The sequence below is a fragment of the Salminus brasiliensis genome, chromosome 22 (assembly GCF_030463535.1).
Source record: "Salminus brasiliensis chromosome 22, fSalBra1.hap2, whole genome shotgun sequence".
Lineage (NCBI taxonomy): Eukaryota > Metazoa > Chordata > Actinopteri > Characiformes > Bryconidae > Salminus > Salminus brasiliensis.
In genome coordinates, this window is record NC_132899.1 from 23,720,310 (window position 1) to 23,743,583 (window position 23,274).

Below are 23,274 nucleotides of genomic sequence, written 5' to 3' on the forward strand. Positions count from 1 at the left end.
GTGAGTGTGTTCCACACGCGAGACTGGAATCACCAAGCTATTTTCAGTGCGTGCCCTGCTGTTAAATTATGGAATGATCATTGAAAACTTTGTTTGTGTGTTGTCAGTTTTTTACATTTATTAAATATTGAACTGACATGTCTTATTATTAGCTGAGAGCCAGTATAAGGGGAATGAGTGTGGTAAAATAATTCTGAAATCTTCATACTGAACTTGAACGGTTTCACTGGTAAAAATTACTGCGATTCCTTCATTGTGAGTTTCTAGGCTTTCAGTCACTGTCAAAACTAGTAGTAGTAATAGAAACTGGCTGGCTGTCTGTACACTTTGCACCGCATGGTAGGAGACACTAATTTGTTTAAAGAGTAATAAGATACAGTAATAAAACTATATGGCCGGTTATTTAAAGATTACGTGCTCCTCTGTTTTTTCACGTCATTAATTTAATTATTTACTAATGTGAACACCTGTAAAGCTGTATGCACGTTTTCTTGTTTTAAAATTGACTTAATAATGTATTTGTAGCAGTATTTGTAAACAACCAGTTTTCAGAAATATATGTATTCCGCCTTAGTTGGTCCATCCTGCAGATGTAAAGTCAGAGACAGAAGCTCATCTGTTGCTGCACGGTTCGTGTTGGTCATCCTCTAGTCTGCTGGTACGAGTGGAACGGACACAGCAGTGCTGCTGGAGTGTTTAAACACCTCAGTGTCACTGAAAACAGTCCACCAACCACAAATATCCAGCCAACAGGGTTCTGTGGGACCACTGATGAAGGACTTAGAGGATCACCAACACACGTCTGTGCATCAACAGATGACCTTCTGTTTCTGACTTTACTTTTTCTACAAAGTGGACCAGCTAGGTTGGCGTGTCTAATAAAGTGGACAGTGAGTAGAAACAGTGTTTAAACACTCCAGCAGCACTGCTGTGTCTGATTCACATGTACCAGCAGTGCAACACACACTACTAACACGCCACCAGCACGACAGGGTCACTGCACTGCAGTTCTAAGAATGACCCACCACCCAAATAATACCTGCTCTGTGGTGGTCCTGTGGGGTCCTGACCATTGAAGAACAGGGTGAAAGGGGACTAATAAAGTATGCAGAGAAACAGGTGGACTATAGTCTGTAGTTATAGAACTACAAGTTCTCATATATGCTAAGTGGAGCTGATAAAATGAGGGGCAGAGTTCATGGCAAACCTGGGCAGGTCATGTTATTCTGATATGGCTGTGTATGTACATATACGTGTGTGTGTGTCCATATAGTTTATGCACATTTTACCAACAATAATTATTAATAAACAATTAATAATTATTAAACAGTAAATTTTGAATATTATTGATGTTATAACTTATAACTGGTTCTTCAGCTTTCCTAGTCCCTTTAAACTCACCTAGAGCTCCATCCATCATACTGGAGGCATCTCATTTTTATTTCTGTTTGTTTTCTTAATGTTGCTTTAATAGATCAATGTATTCATTTTTTATGAATGATGATCTGCAAGCAAAAGCGCTTTGTATTTTATTGACAGCTGTGTTTATTACAGCTGTGTATGTACTTATTGATATCTGTCTAAATGCATGTTTAAGTGTGTTCAGCAGAGCAGATTTTGGCTGCAACAGGGAATCACAGTGGAAAATGGACCCTGACATCCTGACAGCTTCTTTCTGGTGTTTGTACGTGAGTATTTCAGGGAAAATATTAACTCTGCTCGACCTTGTGCAGCTGTGTGCTGTCACAGGTGCCCTACCGATAGATTGGTGTCCAGTCCTCCAAAGCCAGAGTTAGTATTATGATAATACTTAAATGCCAGTTGAGTCATAATTTAAGTGTCATTGATAGAGATGAACTTTCTTTAATACACAGAAATTATTTACAGGTGAGGAATCATATTTCTAGATTGCTGCTATATGGACTGCATGTGGATGATACATGTGCTCTATTTTACACATTTTATGGCCCAATTTCAGTTGTTATCAGGCTTGTAGATAAGCTATCTTAGGCTCATCATCCACCCCCCCCCCCAATCATCCCTCCACCACTGGGTGTACAGTACATTTCAGTCTTTGAATGGGCAACAGCGGGGTGAAGAGTGGGCATGCCTTGTCCTCCCTCTTCCCCTCGTCCCCTCCCCTCTCCACCCACTAAACACTTTATCAGCTCAGGGCCGCACACAGGGAGGCAGTGCATCTGAGGTCCAGACAGCATGACTACCACCGAATCCAAATCTGAACTCTTCACCATAGCCAGTGCGGAGGCATCCCAGGACCAGAGAGAGCAGGCCGCTCCTATGGGCTTCTTTGAGCGCTATCTGCAGCCATGCTTGGCCGAGCTGCTAGGCTCCACTCTCTTCATCTTTGTGGGCTGCGTCTCAGTCATTAGCAACGTTGGCTTAAGTGGTGCCATCCAGCCTGCCCTGGCACACGGACTGGCACTGGCCATCGCAGTGGCAGTGTTTGGAGAGATCAGGTCAGAACCTCCCTAATTATGATTTCCAGCCTGATGATTTCAGCTGTCAACCCTTTGAGCCTAGAGCTTATTCTTGAGTAGCTAATGATCTGGTAAGTGTTATGAAATTGTTGTAATGAACCCTGGGTTCATTATTCAGCTCTTAATCCTAATGCAGAAACTATATAGTGAATTATTTGGTAATCGTTTGGTGTAGTACATCTTGTGGAGTTCCACAGGGTTCTATTTTGGGGCCTATGAAATTGATGTTAATTCTGAAAGTTATATAGTTGTAAGAGTACTGAAGAATATTTATGGGCTTACATACAAAGTTTAAGGGGTGATAGGACTTGAAGATACCTGTGGTAAATGGCCCAAAATGTCCATCAGATGTGGTCACGTTTATATTATATATAAGTTCTAGAAAAACTTTTATAGAAGTTCATACAAAAGCTTTTCCAGATATTAAAGAGCATTTGTTCATGCATTGAGGTACATTCATACATAAAATAAAAATGTATAATTTAAATAAAGTAATTCAGAGCTAGTTCATTGTAGAAAAACATAGGTCGTGTCTGCAACACAAATGCAGCTATTTTATCTACTGTCCAGAATAACCAGTGAGGCTACAAGTGTCTTTTGAGTTTATTATGTAATGATGATGAGGGTAAAACGGTAGGAAATCTGAAAACTGTGTGACACTTTGTTGAAGAGCTTTCTGGTAGCTTTTAAAGGTAGTAAACTCTCAGATGCCTGGCCATTGTGAAGAAATCTGGCCTTGTACCTCTATCTAGAACACCAGAATGAACAGTTTAATTATCAGGAAAGTTGTTTTTAACAATTTATGTTGTGACTTTTTATTCAATATGTAACTGCTAGAAAATTGTTATGCAATTAGAGTGAGAAAGTGAACTGTGGACGCACATACAGGCACATAGGGAGGGCAGCCATAGTTCTCTCTCACCAATACTACTACTATTAATAGTGTAATAATTTGTCACTGTCATGGAAAATTTTGTGTGTATGTCTTTTCAACTGAATCTGGCAGTTGTTCTTTACATTTTTTGATGAATGGACCAATAGAAATCCTCCAAAATGACTCTCTTAGAAAGCTGTCATTTTGTAGATTTTTGTGTGACAATGACAAATTATAATACTAATAATAATGGAGGTTTTTTTTGTTTGTTTAACTAACCTCCAACACTTGTTTCTTCAGTGGGGGCCACTTTAACCCAGCCGTGTCTGTGTGTGTGTACCTGCTTGGGGGGATGGAGCTGGTCCTGCTCGGTCCATATATCCTTGCTCAGATGTTTGGTGGGATGATCGGGGCTGGCCTCGCCAAAGTAAGCAGTTACTCTTGTATTATCACTCACTGATAATGCTTATTAATATGTAATAAGATATTTATTTCTTGTCTTTTTTAAGAATTGAACATTGGCAACTAAACATCTCACTGAACAGAAGGATGTAGCATCTGAATTCTGTCTATATTCATTTCAGCTTGCAGATAGTCACAGTAAATTAGCACTGTCAGGAAAGTCACTTTTGTGCTAGAGCAATGAAAAAGCTTCATCTGCCGTTCAGAGTAAAGTCTCTAGTGTTTTTAATTGCTATCTTAACAGATACATTTGCAAAAAATGGAAAACAGTAACAATTGACCAAGTTCAATGGCGTGCCTCATAGGGATAATTACCTGTTAACCCTTACAGCCCCAACACATTCTTGGTTGCATTTTGCTGCCTTCATTTTTAGACTCACAGTGGAGTCACATTTCTGACTTATTGTTACTGTCGTACACAGACCTTTACACGTAGAAATGCTCCAATATGTTTTTTTACATATTTTTACGTTGACAAAATTAAATTTGTTTAATTTAATTAAACATGATCATATCAAAGATAGAAATCTCCTAAAACACAGCATAAATATGGCTTAGACAAGCCCTGATTGGTGCTTTTCATAATGGCCTAGGCAGGGCACTAGAACTTGCAGGAAATTCTGCCGGATTAGGAAGTGAGAAAGCAAGGAAATACTGCTGTGCCCTTTCCATTAACTAACTGTTGGATCCAAAGCAATGCCACTGATGAAGTGAAACACAAGATTTCATTCACTCATTCTAGTACATGACAAATAAACCGAAAACTATTAGAAATGTCAAATTTAAAGAGCCTAAGTTGCCTAGTTGTACACCGTCTAACCAGTAGCCATTTTTTTAAATAAAATGTTTGTAAAACTGGACTGTTCTTGCTGTTTTATAGGCCATCTCCCCATCAGATGAATTTTACAATGCTTCTGGAGCTGCTTTCAATGCAATCAAATCTAGCGGGGAGATTGGGCCGGTCACCGTGGCCGAAATGATGATGACCCTCTTTCTGACTGTGGTGGTCAGTATGGGTGCTGTGAATGGGAGGACTAAAAGCCCGCTGGCTCCATTCTGCATCGGCCTTACAGTGACAGCCAACATCCTAGCTGGGTAAGACACACTAAATCCAGAAGGGGGCAGTAGAGTTTTAGATAATTTGTGTTATCTGTTTTGGTGAACATGTGCCAAAGGGTTTGGTAATTATCTGGCAAGTCGGAAAATATGCAGATAAGGGTGATAAAGGAGTGTAAAGTCCTCATGATCTTGACAAAAGACAGTTATGCTGGATCAATTGCACACTGAAAAAGTAGTACACGGCCTTAACTTGATTACTCCACATTAATACAACTTCCTTTAGATGTTCAAAGGTATCCAGACACTTCTTTGAGTGAACCCTTTAAGCCCTTTCTCCATAGAAAAACATTGCCAAATAGACTGAGATGCTTAGTAACAGGGTTGGCAAACTCTCCAATACCCCGGTGTTATAGGAAATGTTAGATAATCAGGTGTCTACATACTTTTGCAGATTGCATTACATAAACACATTTACATTGGAAACAATGTAAACATTTGAAGCAAATAAACCCAGTGCTGTACATGTGGTACAACCTCATAACTGATGCAAATATATGCAAAATAATGTGGACTTGGAATTGTGACCAAATGCGAGACATTAGGGATTATTCAAATGAACCCTGAACAATCAAATACATGCTAAACTGACCGCTATCATCTTTTCCACAGGGGAATGATCTCTGGAGCCTGTATGAATCCAGCTCGGGCATTCGGGCCAGCGGTAGTGTCTGGTCACTGGGCCTATCACTGGGTGTACTGGGTTGGACCTTTGGCTGGTGCTCTGCTGACTGTCACCATTGTAAGGTATGGTGTACTTATCTTTTTTCTGATGAGTGGATATTCTTGCAGGTTTCCAATTACCTCAGCATTGTTGGGGGTATCTGTTTGTAATGAAGATCAATGCGTGTTTGGCCATTCATTATTTTTCATGTGGGTCTAAATAATTTCAAATATCCAACTGTAAAATGAAAAGATTATGTTGACCCTGCTGGCTTATACTGCTTTGTATACTGTATCTAAAACATTTCTCTGTTTTTTGTCATAGGTTACTGATGGGAGACAAGAAGACCCGTGTCATATTAAAATGACAAGACTGCCATACGTGAAGATTGTTTATGAGTGTTACTATGTAAAAATTTAACTACATAACCCTAGTCTAATCTCTTTACACTGCAAAGAATTGGAATGAAAAAGTGAAATGATCTCAAACCTAGCAAAAATAAATAAATAAATAAATAAATAAATAAATAGTAAAACCACCTCATCCATGAACAAAGATAAAGATTCAATTATAATACTTCTTAATCTAATCTTAATTTTTTTATTTCTAATTAATTAAAGTATATTTTGAATGTAACCTTTAAAATATATACATTAAAACAGAAATGGCATTACATTTTTAAGTACTCCAGCAGTTTGTTACTGGTTACATTTCATTACTCAGGTCATTTGTAATCAGCACCTGATTACAACTTTACTTTTGTAACCTGCCTTTTTGTGCTAGACCCCCAGCTGTTGTTATTTCAAACGTGAATCTGGAAATATAAATGAATAGAAATACTGAATTCTGTTTTATGAATTGGATTCTAATTATTAGATAATACATGAACAATCCTTTCCTACAAACCTTGAAGCAGATTTAAAATAATCACATTCAGACAAATGATTGATTATGTGTTCCTATTGAACTTCTGAAAAGCAGGATGTTTAGGTGATGCTGAACTGCTGCACTAAAACAGTGTAGTTCAGTAGTTCTCAGGCATAATCCAGCAGGTGGATTTATTCCCGAATTTTGACATTTTATAAATGTTTATATATCGAATACAGCATCAAGAAATATGTACAGGAGAAATATTACATTGCCATATAGGCCCACTGGGTCCATATCAGTGCGATGTTAATAACGTCACTCGATACTGTTATTCAAAACACTCGCAATAAAGATATAGAACAAACAATATGGTTATTCAAAACTGTCTAGACATAGGTTCAACAGTCTAGTGCATCTAATAATGAGAAATATTAGTTTATGTCTACTGCTAGTTTATATTAGTTCTGTCAACTACTTTACTTGCTACGATATTGAGTTTCTGCAGTGTGCATTTATCTAAGCCTGATGGAAATCTCTATCTCTCTCTTCAAATATTTTCTTTTTTCTTTCCATAAAACTGACTGTAAGAAATTAACGAGCGTACAATAACTGTGTGTAAAACTCTGTGTTTCTCCCGTTCTGCTGTAAAAACAACTCCATCTCTCTCATTTTATCTACATATGTGTATTTTGTAACAGATGGTTGTGTATCAGAATAAAAGGTTTTATTCTTTTGTTAAATAATAATTCAGACGAATTGCTTGAGTGTGTGTGAAGCAAGTCAAAGGTCAGCGTGATATGAAAGTCTGTAGAGATAACACCTTCACACTTAAGGAGCTACATCGCATTTACTTCAACAACCAAACAAGTTCTTTAATGACTGTGATCAAGATCCAGCAACCTTTATCTTACTTCACATTCAGCAGATCAAGCGACATATTGCAGCTACACAGTAACTCAGCGAGGGGTGATAAACCTCACGGCCAGATCCAGATAAAAGAGATAAGCGAAGACAATACACAGCCTGGAACCTGTGGTGGAAAATCTGGCTGTGTTTTATAATCCTTGTGCAATCTGCCCTTGAGACATGCTGAATGGATTGATTTCCTTATGCAACCTGCTGCTTGTTATTGAATTTGCATGCCGTGCCCTTTTTGAATGATTATTTGGACACAATACTGACTGTACATTTTGTCTCTGTTAGAACAGGCCAAAGACTGCATGAAGTCAGTCAAGCTGTTCCTTCAAGAGGATACTGAGCAACTCCTCAGTTGTGTGCACTGAAGTCGTTAATGGGTTAAAAAGTACTTTCAAACGATAAACCCTTCACATCTACTCTGTTTTTATATATTAGGGAAAGTAACCTTTTCACTTCCGTGTCTTTTAAATTCCTTAACATTTCATAATGGTTAATAATTACATTTTTGATATTTTCCTTTTATATGATTTTATATGAGGTAATAGTATTTACATTTATGACATTTAGGATGCGCTTCTACCATTAAATCAAGTCCATTTGTATTTGGACAATGACACAATTTTGATGATTTTGCCTCAAACTCATGTGTATATGTAAAAATGGAGGGTCCATGTAAAAAATGGCTAAATGCTTCATGCCATGTTGTTGTCAAACCCCTTTGCATTACAGTTGAAAGTCACATCTTTTTTTGCCTCATTGCAAATCATTTCATGTGGTCTGCAAATGTGAAATTACAAAAACTGCATCACTGCCTGAATACTTATGGACTTATGTAAATGGGTTCTCTTTTTTAATTTCCATATGGTATCCCCTTCATATCTACTCTGGTTATATACACTGTAATACCAAAAGTATTCATTCACCTTTGCACACATATGAATTTGAATTAATCCATAGGGTTTAATATGATGTCGGGCCACCCTTTGCACCCTTTGCAGCTAAAACAGCTTTGGCTCCTCTGGGAAGGCTTTCCACAAGGTTTAGGAGTGTGTTTATGGGAATTTTTGACCAATCTTCCAGAAGCGCATTTGTAAGGTTGATGTTGGACCGCTCTAATTCATCCCAAAGGTGTTCTATCAGGTTGAGGTCAGGAGTCTGTGCAGGCCTCTGTGCAAGTTCTTCTACACCATACTTGCTCATTAATGTCTTTATGGACCTTGCTTTGTGCACTGGTGCGCAGTCATGTTGGAACAGGAAGAGGTCATTCCCAAACTGTTCCCACAAAGTTGGCAGCATGAAACTGAAAAAATCTCTCTAAAACTGAAATAATCTCTTGGTATGCTGAAGCGTTAAAAGTTATTTTCACTGGAACTAAGGAGTCATACTCAACTCCTGAAAAACAACCCCACACCATAATCCCCCCTCCACCAAACTTTACACTTGGCCCAATGCAGTCTGGCAACCACCAAACCCAGACTCGTGCATCGTACTGCGTGAAGCGTTATTTGTCACTGCTCTAGAGTCCAGTGGCAGTGTGCTTTGCACCACTGCAGGGCTTGGATGCAGCTGCTCGGCAATGGAAACCTATTCCATAAAGCTCTCTATGCACTGTTCCTGAGCTAATCTGAAGGCCACGTGAAGTTTGGAGGTCTGTAGCAATTCACTCTGCAGAAATATGGTGACCTCTGTGCATAATGCACCTCAGCATGAGCTGACCCCGCTTTGTCATTTACGTGTCATTTACAGTCGTTACGTGTCGTTCCTAATGGCTTCCACTTTGTTATAATACATCTGACAGGTGACTGTGGAATATTTAGTAGTGAGAAATTTCATAACTGGACTTGGTGCACAGGTGACATCCTATCACTGTACTACGCTGGAATTCACTGAGCTCCTGAGAGCAACCAATTCTTTCATAAATGCTTGTAGAATCAGACTGCATGCCTAGGTGCTTAGTTTTATACACCTGTGATCATGGAATTGATTGGAACACCTGAATTCAATGATTTGGATGGGTGAGTGAATACTTTTGGCAATATAGTGTATTTTAAGGGAAAGCGTTTTCTTTTTAGTCCCTAACAGCCCCTTTAAATTCCTTAACATTTCATAATAGTTAATCATTTCATTTTTGATATTTTCTTTTTCTATGATTTTACTGAGGTAACAGTATTTACATTTATGTCGTTTAGAACACATTCTTAAAACCTAGGCAGGTCCATTATTATAGACAATTTTGATAATTTTGCCTCAAAATCATATGTATGAGTGAAAATGGAGGGACCATGTAAAAAATAGCATGCCATATTGTCATACTGTTGTTTAAACCCTTAACATTAAAGCTGAAAGTCAACACTTCAGTGCTCACTTCATTGCAAATCTTTTATAGACGTGGTCTACGGAGGTGAAATGACAAAAACTGTGTCACTGTCTGAATACTTATGGACCTGACTGGACTTTGTTGTCCAATCAAAGATACACAGTATCTGATGCCTAGCTACAAAGATGGTTTGTAGCTGGTCCATTTTGGACATTGTAGGACAGCATCAGGGTTTGAAATCTGATATGGGCAAATAAAGGAGGCCAGTAAATAATGTAGATTGATAATGGTGCATTTTTAGGTGACAGTATTAGAAATTAGAAATACATAAAAGGAGGTCCATTCTTTTCATATCTGTCTAATGTGAATGCAAACAGATGGCCTGCTTATTTCTGTAGCCAGATAACATTAGGTTAATATGTTTAGTATAGTGTAGTATATAGTGCTTTCAGCCACGCTTTCCATCAGAAACATGCTGTGAGATAAGATAAGAGTGGAGGAAGATGGCCTTTCCCTCCTAGACGCTTAGATCTTAGGTCTGCAAATGACAAGACAACCATATTCACCATTTGTGTTGGACACAAATGGAATTTGGCCTCCACCTTTAAACCAATCCATGCTAGTGACCTGGGCTGTGTGTATTGTTATGCCAGCTTGGACTCCTGCAATCGAGGTCAAGGTGCTAAGAATAGTTATGTTATCAACCTTTTGGTAATAAATGAGGCTACTTGAGGATGTCAGCACAGATGAACTAGTCAGTCGCTGCTTGGACTTGAAGCAGGTGAAGCAGACAGACATAAGGCAAGATGGAAGAAGAGAAATTCGAGCTGGAGAAGGTGGACAGAAGCTCACAGGAAAAGGCCAACAAAGCGACCAGACCTCCCAACATGTTTGAGAGAGTGATTCAGCCGTGCATTGCAGAGCTGGTGGGGACCACGTTTTTCGTCTTCATTGGCTGTGTGTCAGTGATTGAGAATGTGGAAGGAGTGGGAAGACTGCAGCCAGCACTGGTGCATGGTCTTGCAGTGGCTGTGATGGTGGCGTGTATGGCTGAGATCAGGTACAAAGCTCAGGTTCTGATATTTCAAGGCTTTATTAATTCCATTTAACCATTTAATTCCTACTTCAAGTTCGACTCATTACAAAAACTTCTTAATACTCTTGTAATGGTTCCTAAAAAGTCCTTGGATGCATGGTTTGATAAGAAATGCTTAACTGACATAGAACCTTTGGTGAGTTTCTGGTGACTTGCACAAGGCCCAGACTGCAAGTTCAAATATTCTGTCTACCAAGCCACCACTATTACAAAGGACATGCAAAAGGACCTTAAATGGGCAGTCCAGCCTAAAACTAGAATTTGATTTTAGTCTCACTACAATACCCAACATGCATTATGTTAATATGCCATACGATCCACTGATGTAGGAGCTCATTAATACACAAGTGGTATTCAGCTTTCTAGCAATAACACTGGCCAATGTTAAGTGGCTTCCTTCTGATTTAGCTTACACTTATAGTTTAAGTTTAATGCTCCTCCCACCTTTAAGAAACATCATAAAAAGGGGGATTTTGAAGTCTTTAAACCAAAAAGGTTTGGTCTAAAGACCTCCACAGCACTGTTGCAGGAGGTGAGTAGGCATGTTTCCAACAGATGTAGCAATGGGTTATTTTCTTAAATGTGGCCAGACTAAACTAAAGTAAAGTTAAGGTTTGGAAATAATCTCTTTTTGCAATGTATTATATCTATTCTGTGAGTTATATTAATTTCTTTGGGTTCTTCTGCAGCGGATCTCATTTCAACCCTCCTTTCACCATTGGCATCTTCCTGTGTGGAGGAATACAGCTGTCAATGGCCGTCTTTTACCTTATCAGCCAGCTTATTGGAGGTGTGCTTGGTGCTGCTATGTCAAAGGTAGATAATACCCTAATAAACTTACAGCATTTCCCCAAAGCAATACTGCACTATGTATGTGAATACAGAATACGGACCGTGCAAATAAAGTAAGCTATGATGTAGTCAAGCTAGCATTATTCAAATGAACCAGGTTGTCCTCAATATCACATCGTCTTCAGGTCATGACATCAGGTAAAAACTACCTGAACGCCACCGGGGCAGCTTTTACTATTTTGAAATCAGACGACCAACTAGGAGCTGCCATCTTTGCTGAGATAGCCATGACGTGCCTGGTGACTATGGTAGTGCTGCTGGGGGCGGTCAATGGGAAAAGTAAGAGCCCACTGGTGCCTTTTATGGTGGGCTGCACTGTAATCATCAATATCTTGGCAGGGTAAGTAAAAAAAACACTCATTGTGTTTATTTTATTTTATGACTATACTGTACACTGGAAATGACTGTGTCTGCCCCTGCTTCCTATGAAATGCGTTTTAATGAGGTAATTAGAAGTAGGTTCATGATAGTGTATCAGTTTATTTGGTTATTCCTTCCATTGCCAGTGAAATGGAATGCTCTAGAGAAACCATTCATGAGCTCTGAAAGGTCCTTTATCCTTTAACCTTGACATTATGTGGAGGTTCCTAGAACCTGAATAGGTTCCTCACATCTCCTTTGAAAAAGAAGTCCATCCATTTTTAAGAAACATCCATTTACATACAATGGTTTCTTGGAGAGAGCCTTTACAGAAGATCAGAGAAAAAAAACGATCAGAGAAAAAAGTATTAGTAACCTTGACTTCAGAAGGAACATTGGGTTAACATGGGAAGATTGGTGTCCACAGACTAGTGGACATGTAGTGGACGTGTATTAGAGAGGCTGGCTCATGTGAGTTGGTAAACGAAAAGTGCATTATCTTATGTTCATAGACTGTACATGTAATCTAAATGTAGTATGTTTCTGTGCTTTAGTGGCGATGTGTCAGGAACCTGTCTGAACCCAGCGAGAGCATTAGGACCAGCAGTGATGTCCGGATACTGGACGTATCACTGGGTGTATTGGGTGGGCCCTATTAGTGGAGGTCTAGTAGCTGCAGCTCTTGTAAGGTGAGTCTGTTTGCATAACAACACTGTCATACGTGACAGATTGCAGGTGTTTCTTGTTCAAATGTATTCATGTTAAGACAAAATGTGTCTTCTTCCAGGCTTCTGCTGGGAGATGAGAAGATTCGAGTAATAATGAAGTAATTCACACAGTATGGCTGCTAATTCATTGCTAACATAACCCAGGTGAATGTAAGCCTCTTTATGATTTCATGTACACTAGTAAGTTTAACCAATAGGTGTCAGTATCACAGCAAGGTACTGCATTCTCTTTAATCTCATATTGATCGTTTTCCTTATCAGCCATTTCTCAAACAGACAAAAACAAACAAACAAACACATTTACTTAATAAACTAACTTTTCCATTAGACAATTATATAGAGAGGAAACAGATGAACCATTCCCCTTTTTTCCACGGGTTCTGTGACACGTTATGTGCCAATTGTGGACAATTTTAACACATACAGTGTCATGCAAACATTTGGGCACCTCAAGAGATTTGAGAGAACTTTTATCAAGATCTCAGACCTCAGTTAGCTTGTAACACCTCAAACCTTGCCTCAACAATCAGCAGCCATGAGCTCCTTCAAGCAGCTGTCTAGTACTTTGACAATTAAACTAATTCATGCCCACAAAGCCAGAGAAGACTACAAGAAGATAGCCTGTGTTTTCAGGTAGCTGTTTTCCTAATACAGAATTTAATTTAAGTGGCAGTTATAAGGAGCAGCAAAGTTGAGGTCAAAAGAGACAAGACAAGGGAGAGTAATCAGATAAAAGCTGTTCTTGCATCTTCACCAGAAAATTCAGGGTCCGAAGCCTGATGTTTTTGGAATCAAGGTCTGTGGGCTGAATTGAGGTTTTTAGCTGTAAAAAGCAAATTTATGTTTGAAGAAAAAAAAGTGTGCAAGGTTTCATGAAAAGAACACCTCTCCAACTGTTAAACATTGGAGTGGATTGGTTATGCTTTGTGCTTGTGCTACAGCCAGTGGCACTGGGATCATTGCACTTGTAAATGGATGAAACTGGATTCAACTAAATACCAGCAATTTTTTAAGGCAAACATCAGACCAGCTATAAAAAAGGCTAAGGATGAAAAGAGTAGGGCTTCTACAGCAGGATAATGATCAAAATGTGCAAGCTGAAGGTTTCCCATGGCCCTCACAGTCATCTGACCTAAACATCACTGAATATCTGTAAATATCCCTCAAAAAAGTGCAGTGCAGTAAGATGGACCAACAATTTCTAAAACGCACTAGAAACCTTTTGCGAGGGAGAATGGGTAAAAATTCCCCCAAACAAGAATAGGAAGACTAAAAAGTGTTTACAAGCTTAGATACTTGCAAAAGGGGGTGTAAATTGAGTACTGAATACAAAGGGTGCCCAAACGTTGCATTGGGTCCTTTTTCTTTTCTTTTCTTTTTTTTTTTTAAACTGTGAAAGATATAAATAAAGTAAATATCTGAAAAGCTGGTCAAATGTTGCTGTCTTAGCTTTTCACAGTAACATTTTGACCAGTGGTGCCCAAACTGCTTGCGACTGTGGGTCTTTTTTTTTTTTTTTACTTCTTCTTAACTTTTGACAAATATAATTAGTGAATAACATAATTTTGTGTGGATCATGTCAATACGATGTTTTAATGAGACTTAATGATATCCAAAACTGAGCTTATATTATATTATTTTGGTTTGTTTGCCAAATGACAGAATGAGGAATTCCAGGTCAGTCCAATGAGCTCACTTACTTTTTCGTCCTTTACTTTGTTTTGTATTCTGCATTAGATTAATTGTGGGAAGTGTAGTTTGTATTTTACCTTAATTTCTAAACAGTTAAAATTGGTTAAACAGTATAAAAGATACTGATGGTGAACCCGAAAAGCTGACATGTTGTGGTAAGGACAATTTGTTTTTCAAAGAAAAAGACCCCCGGTGGGGGATTTGCTAACACTACTACATTTCTATCTTTTTGTAGAACAGTAAAAATTGTAATGATGTTGAATAAATCTTTAACATGTCACTCTTCTCTCCTTTCCTGCTCCCCTGATCATCTTTGTATACGTGGGTACGACATAAACCAGTGTTAGGCTACCTTACAGATTCCTTACAGAAATCACAGGCTAATGACGGTAATGTTGGATACCATAATCAATTGATCAATAATATGCAGACGTATTTTAAATACTTATTTAATTAATTATAATGAATTATATCGGAGAATGTGTAAGCTTTGTTTTTTGGCCGAAGCAAAAGTACCAAAGTGTTGATATTTAAAGCCAAAAGTCCAAAAATGGACAATACAATCATATTGGTGCATTTATTGGTGGTACAATAAATAATATATTTAATGTTTTAGCTGTTGAGTTTGTAATGAATGAATTGAATGACATGAATTGATAACCCGAGGGTGTACAACTATCCTTTTAATAAACAAGTTTCCTATGTTTCCATTTTAAAGATAATTTAATGTATTTTTATAATAAAAACTAATACTAATAACGTTGGCTAATAAAAAAATACACGTTACACCTGTGTTGAGCACATTTACTTTTTTTTTTTTTACTAATTGTCTGTTTAATACACTGAACTGACGTGTGTTAGGTTTTAGAACTTAGTCATTAAAACACGAAAACACATCGGCTCTGCTAAATCTGGACTCGTGCCAAGTCAGTGTGTTATGCAGGTTGTTCGTTCCTGCGTTTTTCTCAGGATTTTTGAGAGACAGGCTTCACGACTTCATATCAGCTACTGATGAACGTCCAGCTCTCTCAGAGTCACGTAGACAGAAGATAGACTCCAGCTGACGGGTTAATGTCTCGGCATCCATTAATAAATATTCGTTTCTATTGATAACGTCACATAATATCAGGCTTGGAACCTGTACACCGATCTACGAAAACGTTATTCGTTTTATTTGTACTTGTTTTATTTTATTGTAGAAAATAAACATACATTATTTTATGATCTTTTTTCCAAGTCAAGAGGCTTTATTGTTATTTCGACTATTTACAGAGTACACAGTGAAACGAAACAACGTTCCTCCAGGACCATGGTGCAATACAGCACAGTGCAGACAGAACACAAGTGCAACACAGAACAAGTGCAGACAGACAGTACAGCACAAGGCAGACGGGAATTTAAACACCCCTTTTAATGTTTTTATATGCATAACATACAGAACTGACAACCACTGACCACTGTAATTATGTGTACGGGCATTTGTATGTGTATTTGTATTTTCTCTAATGCTATATTGTGTTTTTTGCATTGTGTAATATAATATAATATAATATAATATAATATAATATAATAGAATATAATAGAATATAATAGAATATAATATAATGCCTGGAAGCAAAACCTAGAAAACGAATAGCTTTACCATGTTGACCATATGGATCATGGTTATTATGTTCTTGTTTTGAACCACATGGGCCAATTTAATAGACTTCTTAACAACGACTTAGTGATTGTCTGCATTACATGGATTTTTCTTATTTTGAGTAAAAATATTTTTCGGTTAATATATGTTTTATGAATATGCATGCTTTTACACACGGCTGTATATTTCAATAATCAAGCAATGTTACATCTCGGTAATAATGACTGTAATAATTACCCTGCAGTAGCTGCCTTTCTAAATGTATTCAAATTTAAATGAACATATTTAATTTTGAGTACATAAAAACTCTAGAGTAAACAAACATGCATTTTCTGTTGATTTTCTTAATTGAACATAGCATTTAATGTGCAATTACTGTAATTGAATTATTATTCATTTATCATAAATATATGTTTAGTGTTTACTGCCTATCTTTAATATTTTCGCCTCTATAACTTTCCTGTTGCCGTGCAGAATAAAGGCTGTAGTCAAGTATAGTAATAGTAACGTATATTAATTCCTGTAAGATCATGTATTACTGTAAATCTTTATCAGGGGACTTTTCTGCTCTGCATGTGAGGAAAAACGACCAACAAAAACGTTTCTCCAGACTGAGTACACACTTTATTTCAGTACATCAAGCCAAAGCGCGGCTGGTAGGCCCAAAATGCGTGGAAACAGTTAACGATATTTATCAGACATGGCCAGGGCCACATTGGCGAGGAACTTCTCAATGGCCAGGTGGACCTCGGGAGTAAGATCAACCGGGTAATGAATGGCCAGCACCACGAGGATATTGTGGGACAGGATCTGTTAGATTGGGATTGATGGTCAGAAAGCAGCGTCTGAGTTCTTGTTCTAATATTTCTACTCAATTATATACTTATTTATAAGTTATATAAGGCAAGTTATATCTAAAATATAATTTAGTGATGCAACCCCGCATAACTTCAGGTTACCTTGAAGTTGGCAGGGTCCACTCTCAGTTGGAAGGCATGTAGCTCGCTAAGGGTGAGAAGTCCTCCAAAGAGATCGTCGATTTTGGCCACAGCCTCGGCCAGTCCTCCCATGATCTTCTTGCCGTGGTTCTTCACGGGGGCAGAACCAGCGCTCATGTCTGACCAGTGGGAGAAGTAGGTCTTGGTCTGAGGATAGACCGAGAGCATCCTGCCAGAAAATAAAAGTTGAGAACATGGTTAAACTATGATTAGAAGGAATGATGATAAACTCCTTATGGAATCATCTAAACAAAGCCAGACTTACCTGAACAGGGCATCGTGTCCGATTTGATCAGCCTTTGGGGCGACCTTCCCCCAGAAGCTCTTGACAATGCTTTTATCCTTTTCAGAGAGGCTCATTTTGGATGGATGTGCTGTCTTGCTGATGGCGATGATGGCTCTCCTTTTATGGGTTTGTAGTTGTGCAGTCACACCCAAGATAGGAACCCAATTACGTACCAGATTGAACCTCTGCCAGAGAACCGTCCAGCTTTGACGTTGTGCCACTGATTGTTTTTCCTCTTTAATTCTGTTATTAGAAATGTTCTGAATTTGAATTTACACACATACACAATATACACAACGTCCATAATTTATACTGCATATATTACACAAGCAAACACTGTGTTTACACATGGATTCAAACATTTAAAAGAAACCTAGCCTTCAGTCTTAATACATCGTTTAAATACAAGATAAAAGTAAAGGCTGAAGGTGACATCACAATCAGTTCAAATAGGACAATGTCTGCACAAATGGTTTGATCATGGGATGTTGTAAGAATCATATTCCATAACTTTTCTGATATATATATATTTCTGATATGTATCCATGGTCAATTAAAAGCCTATTTTTGGATCTTGATAGAACCATTTACAGAGCTGTTCGAGTCGTCTTGGTTCTGTATAGAACCATTGCCTTTGCTAAAGATCCCCGAAATACCCCTTTTTATTTAAAATAAGACATTTAATAGATTTGACATGCCTTTGTATATTAATAACATCTGTAGCCAACTACCAAAAGCAACCAAAAGCATCAAACTAAAGCTATTTATTTATTTATACAAAATATATAAGGAATGATAATTAGTATTAATTTAATAAAAAAAACTTTTTCAATTGTTTTAGTTTTAAATATGTAGCTGCATGGTTTCACTAGTCTAACGGGCTGGTTTGATTTGTAACAGATTTATGAATCACGCATGTCATTTATTGGCTGAAATAGTGGTTTATAAAAAAAGAGATTAAACCACGCCCTAATTAACGCATTACTTACTCCTCATGATTTCTACAGAGCGGACCAAAATTTTTTAATCTCAAAACCACGTGATGGGGAATGTGTGACTGCAGATAGAGGGTGAGAGTCTGCTGTGCGTATGTGTGAGGCTGGGCGGGGGAGATAAACAGCGCACTGTCAGACTGTGTATTAGTTTGCATTTAGGCTCGTCCTACATAATAGAGAGTTGTATATATATATATATTTTTGTTGTTGTTGTTGTTGTTGTTGTTGTTGTTCATGATGCCGGTTCTGACTTCTTACTTTTAGCAAAAGTGCAGTAATATAAAACTACAGGTCATATATATTTTTTTAAATTCCAGGATTTGTTAGATGTATATGTGTATGTATACAGTCCATTTCCTTTTTAAAGTATCACACTGCCAATAAGAAAGCTGCTCTATTGAGTGACCACGCCCCCTCTCCAGCTATACCCAGGCCCGAAACACAGTCAGTAGACCACACTGTCAGCTCCATACATACTACAATAGACCACCCGAAACCTCCCCCACAGACATCTACCATATACATACGTCATCTAAAACAAAACCATGGTGGAGTGGACAGAAGAAGAGCGAGCCTTCATCCGGGAGGTTTTCAGTAGGCTTAAGTATGAAGATGTAGGTCCTAAATCTCTATGCAGGTACGTTCCCAAACAGATGTGTTACTCAGTAGAGAGCCGGCACCTCCAGCCTGAGTCGGAAACAGTGGCTTTGTCTCAAACTTCTTACTAGTTTCCAAATGTTTTCTAATGCTTTCAATAGTTTCTATTAGTCTTACTGTACTATATTATACATTGATATAGTATATTGACCATAGGCCTACTAATACTGGTGGTGTGCTATTTTGAAATGCTATTTTTTGGACGCAGTCAAAATGTCCTAAATGTCCAGTTTAGAAGGTTTATCTATGCAGCCTGGATGAAACTGTAATTATGCTAAAACCACTATTTCAGAAAATTAAAGTCCAAATCACCTCATCAGAAGGTAAAGATGAGGTTATTCATTTTATGTTAATCAGCCATGCATACTTGTGTAACACCCAGACCAACAATAACATTGAGCTGAGTTTGTAAAATAGACGAGTTGTTGGAGCAGCCTTTAGGGGTGTACTGGGAGTGTATTTTGTGCTGGTTCACAGGGCCTTGATCGTGTACCCCTGGACTCAGCGCTACTTTACTCATTTCGGAAACTTGTATAACGAGGATGCCATCATGGCCAATCCGGAGGTGGTCCGACACGGGGCGGTGGTGCTGCACGGCCTGGATGCAGCCTTAAAGAACTTGGACAACATCAAGAGCAGCTACGCCGAGCTGAGCGAGCTGCACTCCGAGAAACTACATGTGGATCCGGACAACTTCAAGGTGGGGAGAGCAGGAGAGAGCTGGAGACACCCTTAATAGCCTCATAAGGTGTAGATGTAGAGTCATGGTCAGGTTAAGGTGGGGTGCAACTGTGTACTCACCCATAAAACAACGGGGAAGCTCTTTATAGAGGTTATAGTGGAGTGTTTAATTGTATAAAGCCTGTTTCACACAGACTGAGACTGACTAACTTGTCCTTGTTGCAGCTGCTGGCTGACTGTATTACTGTGGTGATCGCCACCAAGATGCGCGCCGGCTTCACTCCACCCATGCAGGCCGCCTGGTACAAGTTCCTCTCAGTGGTGGTCTCAGCTCTCAGCAAGCAGTACCACTAACCGCCTTGACACACATTTGTACAGTGTAAATAAATGGTTCACCAGTTTACAAAATCTAAATAATTCTTGTGGTAACAAATGGATACTCTGAATGTAAAGCCGATATTCTCATCAGTTCAGACCTCAAAACATTTCCTGCAGTGTTCTGTAGAACCCAGAAGAGCTGCGCTGTGGGTTTAACGGTAAAAGGAGTAAAGAAGGACTAAACTTCTAAACTTTCAATAAAAGTAAATGTATTTTTTTTTACATTTCAAGTAATTTGGGAATAAATATGGAATAAAGATCATTTGAATTTTTAAATGTTCTTTACATTGTGTCGAAATGTCAAAATATCCAATGCTTTAAATAAAACATATAAAATCTATAAATACATGTTTTATGTGCAAACGTTGGCATATTAAATGTAGAAATGTGTTCAATTTAGGAGCACTATGCACTAGAATACCTTCCATCCAACATTAATGCAATGCATTAATGTAACAAATGTGAAAACAAATCAGTTAATTTGTATTTATTTATTTATTTTTTTTAAACGCCGCTTTCAAATTCATATGAACGCGTTTGCAATGAAACCTGTTTAAATATCAGAGGAACAAATTTGGTTCCAGATTTCTCATAAATGTTCCCAGATTTATTTAATCCAGCAGCAGCAGATGACATGATTCACCTTAATGATTAATGAAACCAGGTGCTGGATGATAACTGCAGTACTGGACTCTGGCGAAGAGTTTTGGAAAGGGTTGAAGGAACACAGACATACAATTATATTATTATTATTATATTAGTAGTAGTAGTTTATGTCGGAACCAAATATTGTTGTCCAATTAAATAACTGGAAACAATTTTCTCAGGTCCCATGTGCCCCATATGTCCCATATCCACCATCCAAACAGGCACTGATCACATCTTCTGTTACAGACCCTTCAGTTATTCAGTACATAAATGTAATAATAAACATAGTGAAAAAACTGTGTGATGAGTATGATGACTGGTGGCCTAATTCATGTTTTTTTTTAATGAAGATGTTGAGTTAATTGATTAAAACTGATATATGAAGATGTTAATAAGATGTCAAGTTAATTGTCATGCATTACTACTAAAGGAAGTTTGGTGAGTGCATCATCAGACAACACAAATCCCAAATGTCATTTTAGTGTTTTAATTATAAAAAATAATACACTATTTACATCACATCAATAATTATGTTGCTGACCGAAGGTAAGGTTGTCCTCTGTGCTGGGGGGTAAAATGGGGAATCCTGGGGAGTGTGTGTGTGTTGTCTTTTGGGGGTGTTTATCTGAATTTCTCGGCCAGCACCGCAGAGTAGGCAGACAGGTACTTGTCTGTGGCTGCGTGAGCCTTAGGAGAGAAGTCCTCCCCCAGATAACAGGCTAATGTCACCAGCATACAGTGGTTGAAAAGCTGTGGAAAGAAAGGGGTTAATCAGAGTGGTAAGGGAGGTGGGGTCAGTTTTTAAAAAAGAGGGCAACAGCTGTATAAAAATTTACCTTGAAGTTGGTTGGATGTATTCGGAGTTGATAGGCATGGAATCTGCTGAGATAGCTGAGGCTGGAGGTGAACTGGGCAGTGCCGATGTGTCTGGTGCCCTCAGCTATTGCCTCCACTATCTTCTTCCCAATGGAGCGCAGGGGCTCAGATTGAGCGCTCAGGTCCAGGTGTGCGAAATACGTCTTAGTTTTAGGAAATGTCGCAAACATCCTGGACATGAAAAAACAAGAAAGAGATAGACTTTGACTTTAAAAAGACCTTTATTCACTTTACACCTGTACACCAGGCCATTCATGCAATAATCGAATCAGCCAATGGTGTGGCAGCAGTGCAATGCATAAATCGATGCAGATACTAGACAGCAGCTTCAGGTAATGTTCACATCTACCATTATAAAATCATACAGATTTTGAGCATGGCATGATTGGTGCCAGAAGAGGGATCACTCAGAATGGTGTAATAAAAAAAATTACATTAAAGACAGAAAGGCCCTATTGATGAAAGAAAAGACCATACTGCTTCAAGGTTTAAGCTGCCAGAAAGGCTACAGTGACTCAGATAACCATTCTGTAGAATAGTGGTGAGCAGAAAAACATCTCAGAATGATCAACATGTCCAACCTTGAGGCTGGGGTGGGCTACCACAGCAGAAGACCACATCAGGTTCCACTTCTGTCAGCCAAGAACAGAAAGCTGAGGCTGCAGTGGGAACAGGCTAACCAGAACTGGCCTGATGAGTTACACAAAAACGGTCAGAATTTGATACCAACTTCTTGAATCCGTGGGCTCAAAAATCTGCATGAATTGCATAACTCAATCATGTCAAATTGGACCAGAATCTCCAAGGAATGTTTCCAATATCTTGTGAAATCCATACCATGAAGAATTTAAGCTCTTTTGAGGGCAAAAGCAGGTCCCTACCCAATTTTGACATAGTGTATATTATAGTACTGTGAAGCAGAGTCTGTTCACCAGTAGTAAACTACACCAAAATAGTACTTTTCTCAGGGTTTCTAAGAAGTTCACTATCACAGCCATACCTTAGAAGAGCCTCAGAGCCGATGTCTTCAGCCACAGGAGTCAGTCTGTCCCACAGCTCTATCAGTAGCTCTCTCTCCCGCTGTGACAGCATTATGGCATCCTGTGACCATAAACACCTCCAAACTCAGCAGTTCTGAAAACTGAGAACTGAGAAAAACTGAGGGAGATACCAGCGCAGAGAGCAGCTCGACCAGTCCAGTGGTGCTATTCCGTCATTTTGCCCTGAGCTGGGGCTGCAAGAGCAGGTCAGGTCAGAGAGTGACAGAGCGCTACGGTGTCCAGCGCAGTCACACTGAGGCTGAGCGGACCTGCATCACGTAATACAGCAGCACTGCGTCACTCCCCTCACACCCTGCACGCGACAATCTGTCAGCAGACCAATTAAGATTTGATAGGAAAATAATTAACAAACAAAAACACCAGCAGACTAGGATTCTGTGGGATTAAATATTTGCCACATACGTGTTAATAACACATCTGCACATTCGTATCCTTTTAAAATCATATTTAAAAAAAAAAAAGTACAGGTCAGTTGGTCAACATGTCCAACCTTGAGGTGGATGGCCTGCAACAGGAGAACATGAGACTACAGTGACTAATGTTTAAGACTATTTTTAAAAAGTACAAAACTACATCAGACAAAATATGGAAGATTAATAATAAAA

General features: G+C 38.6%; 5 protein-coding genes across 5 annotated transcripts; 3 read left to right on the forward strand and 2 right to left on the reverse strand.

Annotated features, from left to right (window-relative positions):
• Positions 1–89: 89 nt before the first annotated feature.
• Positions 90–7,230, forward strand: aqp8a.1 (aquaporin 8a, tandem duplicate 1). Its single transcript, XM_072666666.1, has 5 exons — positions 90–2,477; positions 3,673–3,799; positions 4,715–4,929; positions 5,563–5,697; positions 5,939–7,230. Exons 1-5 carry the CDS (start codon positions 2,215–2,217, stop codon positions 5,979–5,981), a joined length of 783 nt encoding a protein of 260 aa, XP_072522767.1. The 5' UTR covers positions 90–2,214; the 3' UTR covers positions 5,982–7,230.
• Positions 7,231–10,525: 3,295 nt separating this feature from the next.
• On the forward strand, positions 10,526–12,857 carry aqp8a.2 (aquaporin 8a, tandem duplicate 2). Its single transcript, XM_072667269.1, has 5 exons — positions 10,526–10,779; positions 11,505–11,631; positions 11,793–12,007; positions 12,582–12,716; positions 12,815–12,857. Exons 1-5 carry the CDS (start codon positions 10,526–10,528, stop codon positions 12,855–12,857), a joined length of 774 nt encoding a protein of 257 aa, XP_072523370.1.
• A 3,913-nt stretch (positions 12,858–16,770) lies between these two features.
• On the reverse strand, positions 16,771–17,447 carry hbae5 (hemoglobin, alpha embryonic 5). The gene is made up of 3 exons (XM_072666637.1): positions 17,353–17,447; positions 17,049–17,256; positions 16,771–16,899 (listed from the first exon to the last, which is right to left on the reverse strand). Exons 1-3 carry the CDS (start codon positions 17,445–17,447, stop codon positions 16,771–16,773), a joined length of 432 nt encoding a protein of 143 aa, XP_072522738.1.
• A 1,355-nt stretch (positions 17,448–18,802) lies between these two features.
• Positions 18,803–20,276, forward strand: LOC140544493 (hemoglobin subunit beta-2-like). The gene is made up of 3 exons (XM_072668069.1): positions 18,803–19,005; positions 19,503–19,725; positions 19,932–20,276. Exons 1-3 carry the CDS (start codon positions 18,914–18,916, stop codon positions 20,058–20,060), a joined length of 444 nt encoding a protein of 147 aa, XP_072524170.1. The 5' UTR covers positions 18,803–18,913; the 3' UTR covers positions 20,061–20,276.
• Positions 20,277–21,203: 927 nt separating this feature from the next.
• On the reverse strand, positions 21,204–23,050 carry hbae4 (hemoglobin alpha embryonic-4). Its single transcript, XM_072667443.1, has 3 exons — positions 22,609–23,050; positions 21,569–21,779; positions 21,204–21,482 (listed from the first exon to the last, which is right to left on the reverse strand). The coding sequence occupies exons 1-3, from the start codon at positions 22,698–22,700 to the stop codon at positions 21,354–21,356; spliced, it is 432 nt and encodes a 143-aa protein (XP_072523544.1). The 5' UTR covers positions 22,701–23,050; the 3' UTR covers positions 21,204–21,353.
• Between the last annotated feature and the right edge of the window lie 224 nt (positions 23,051–23,274).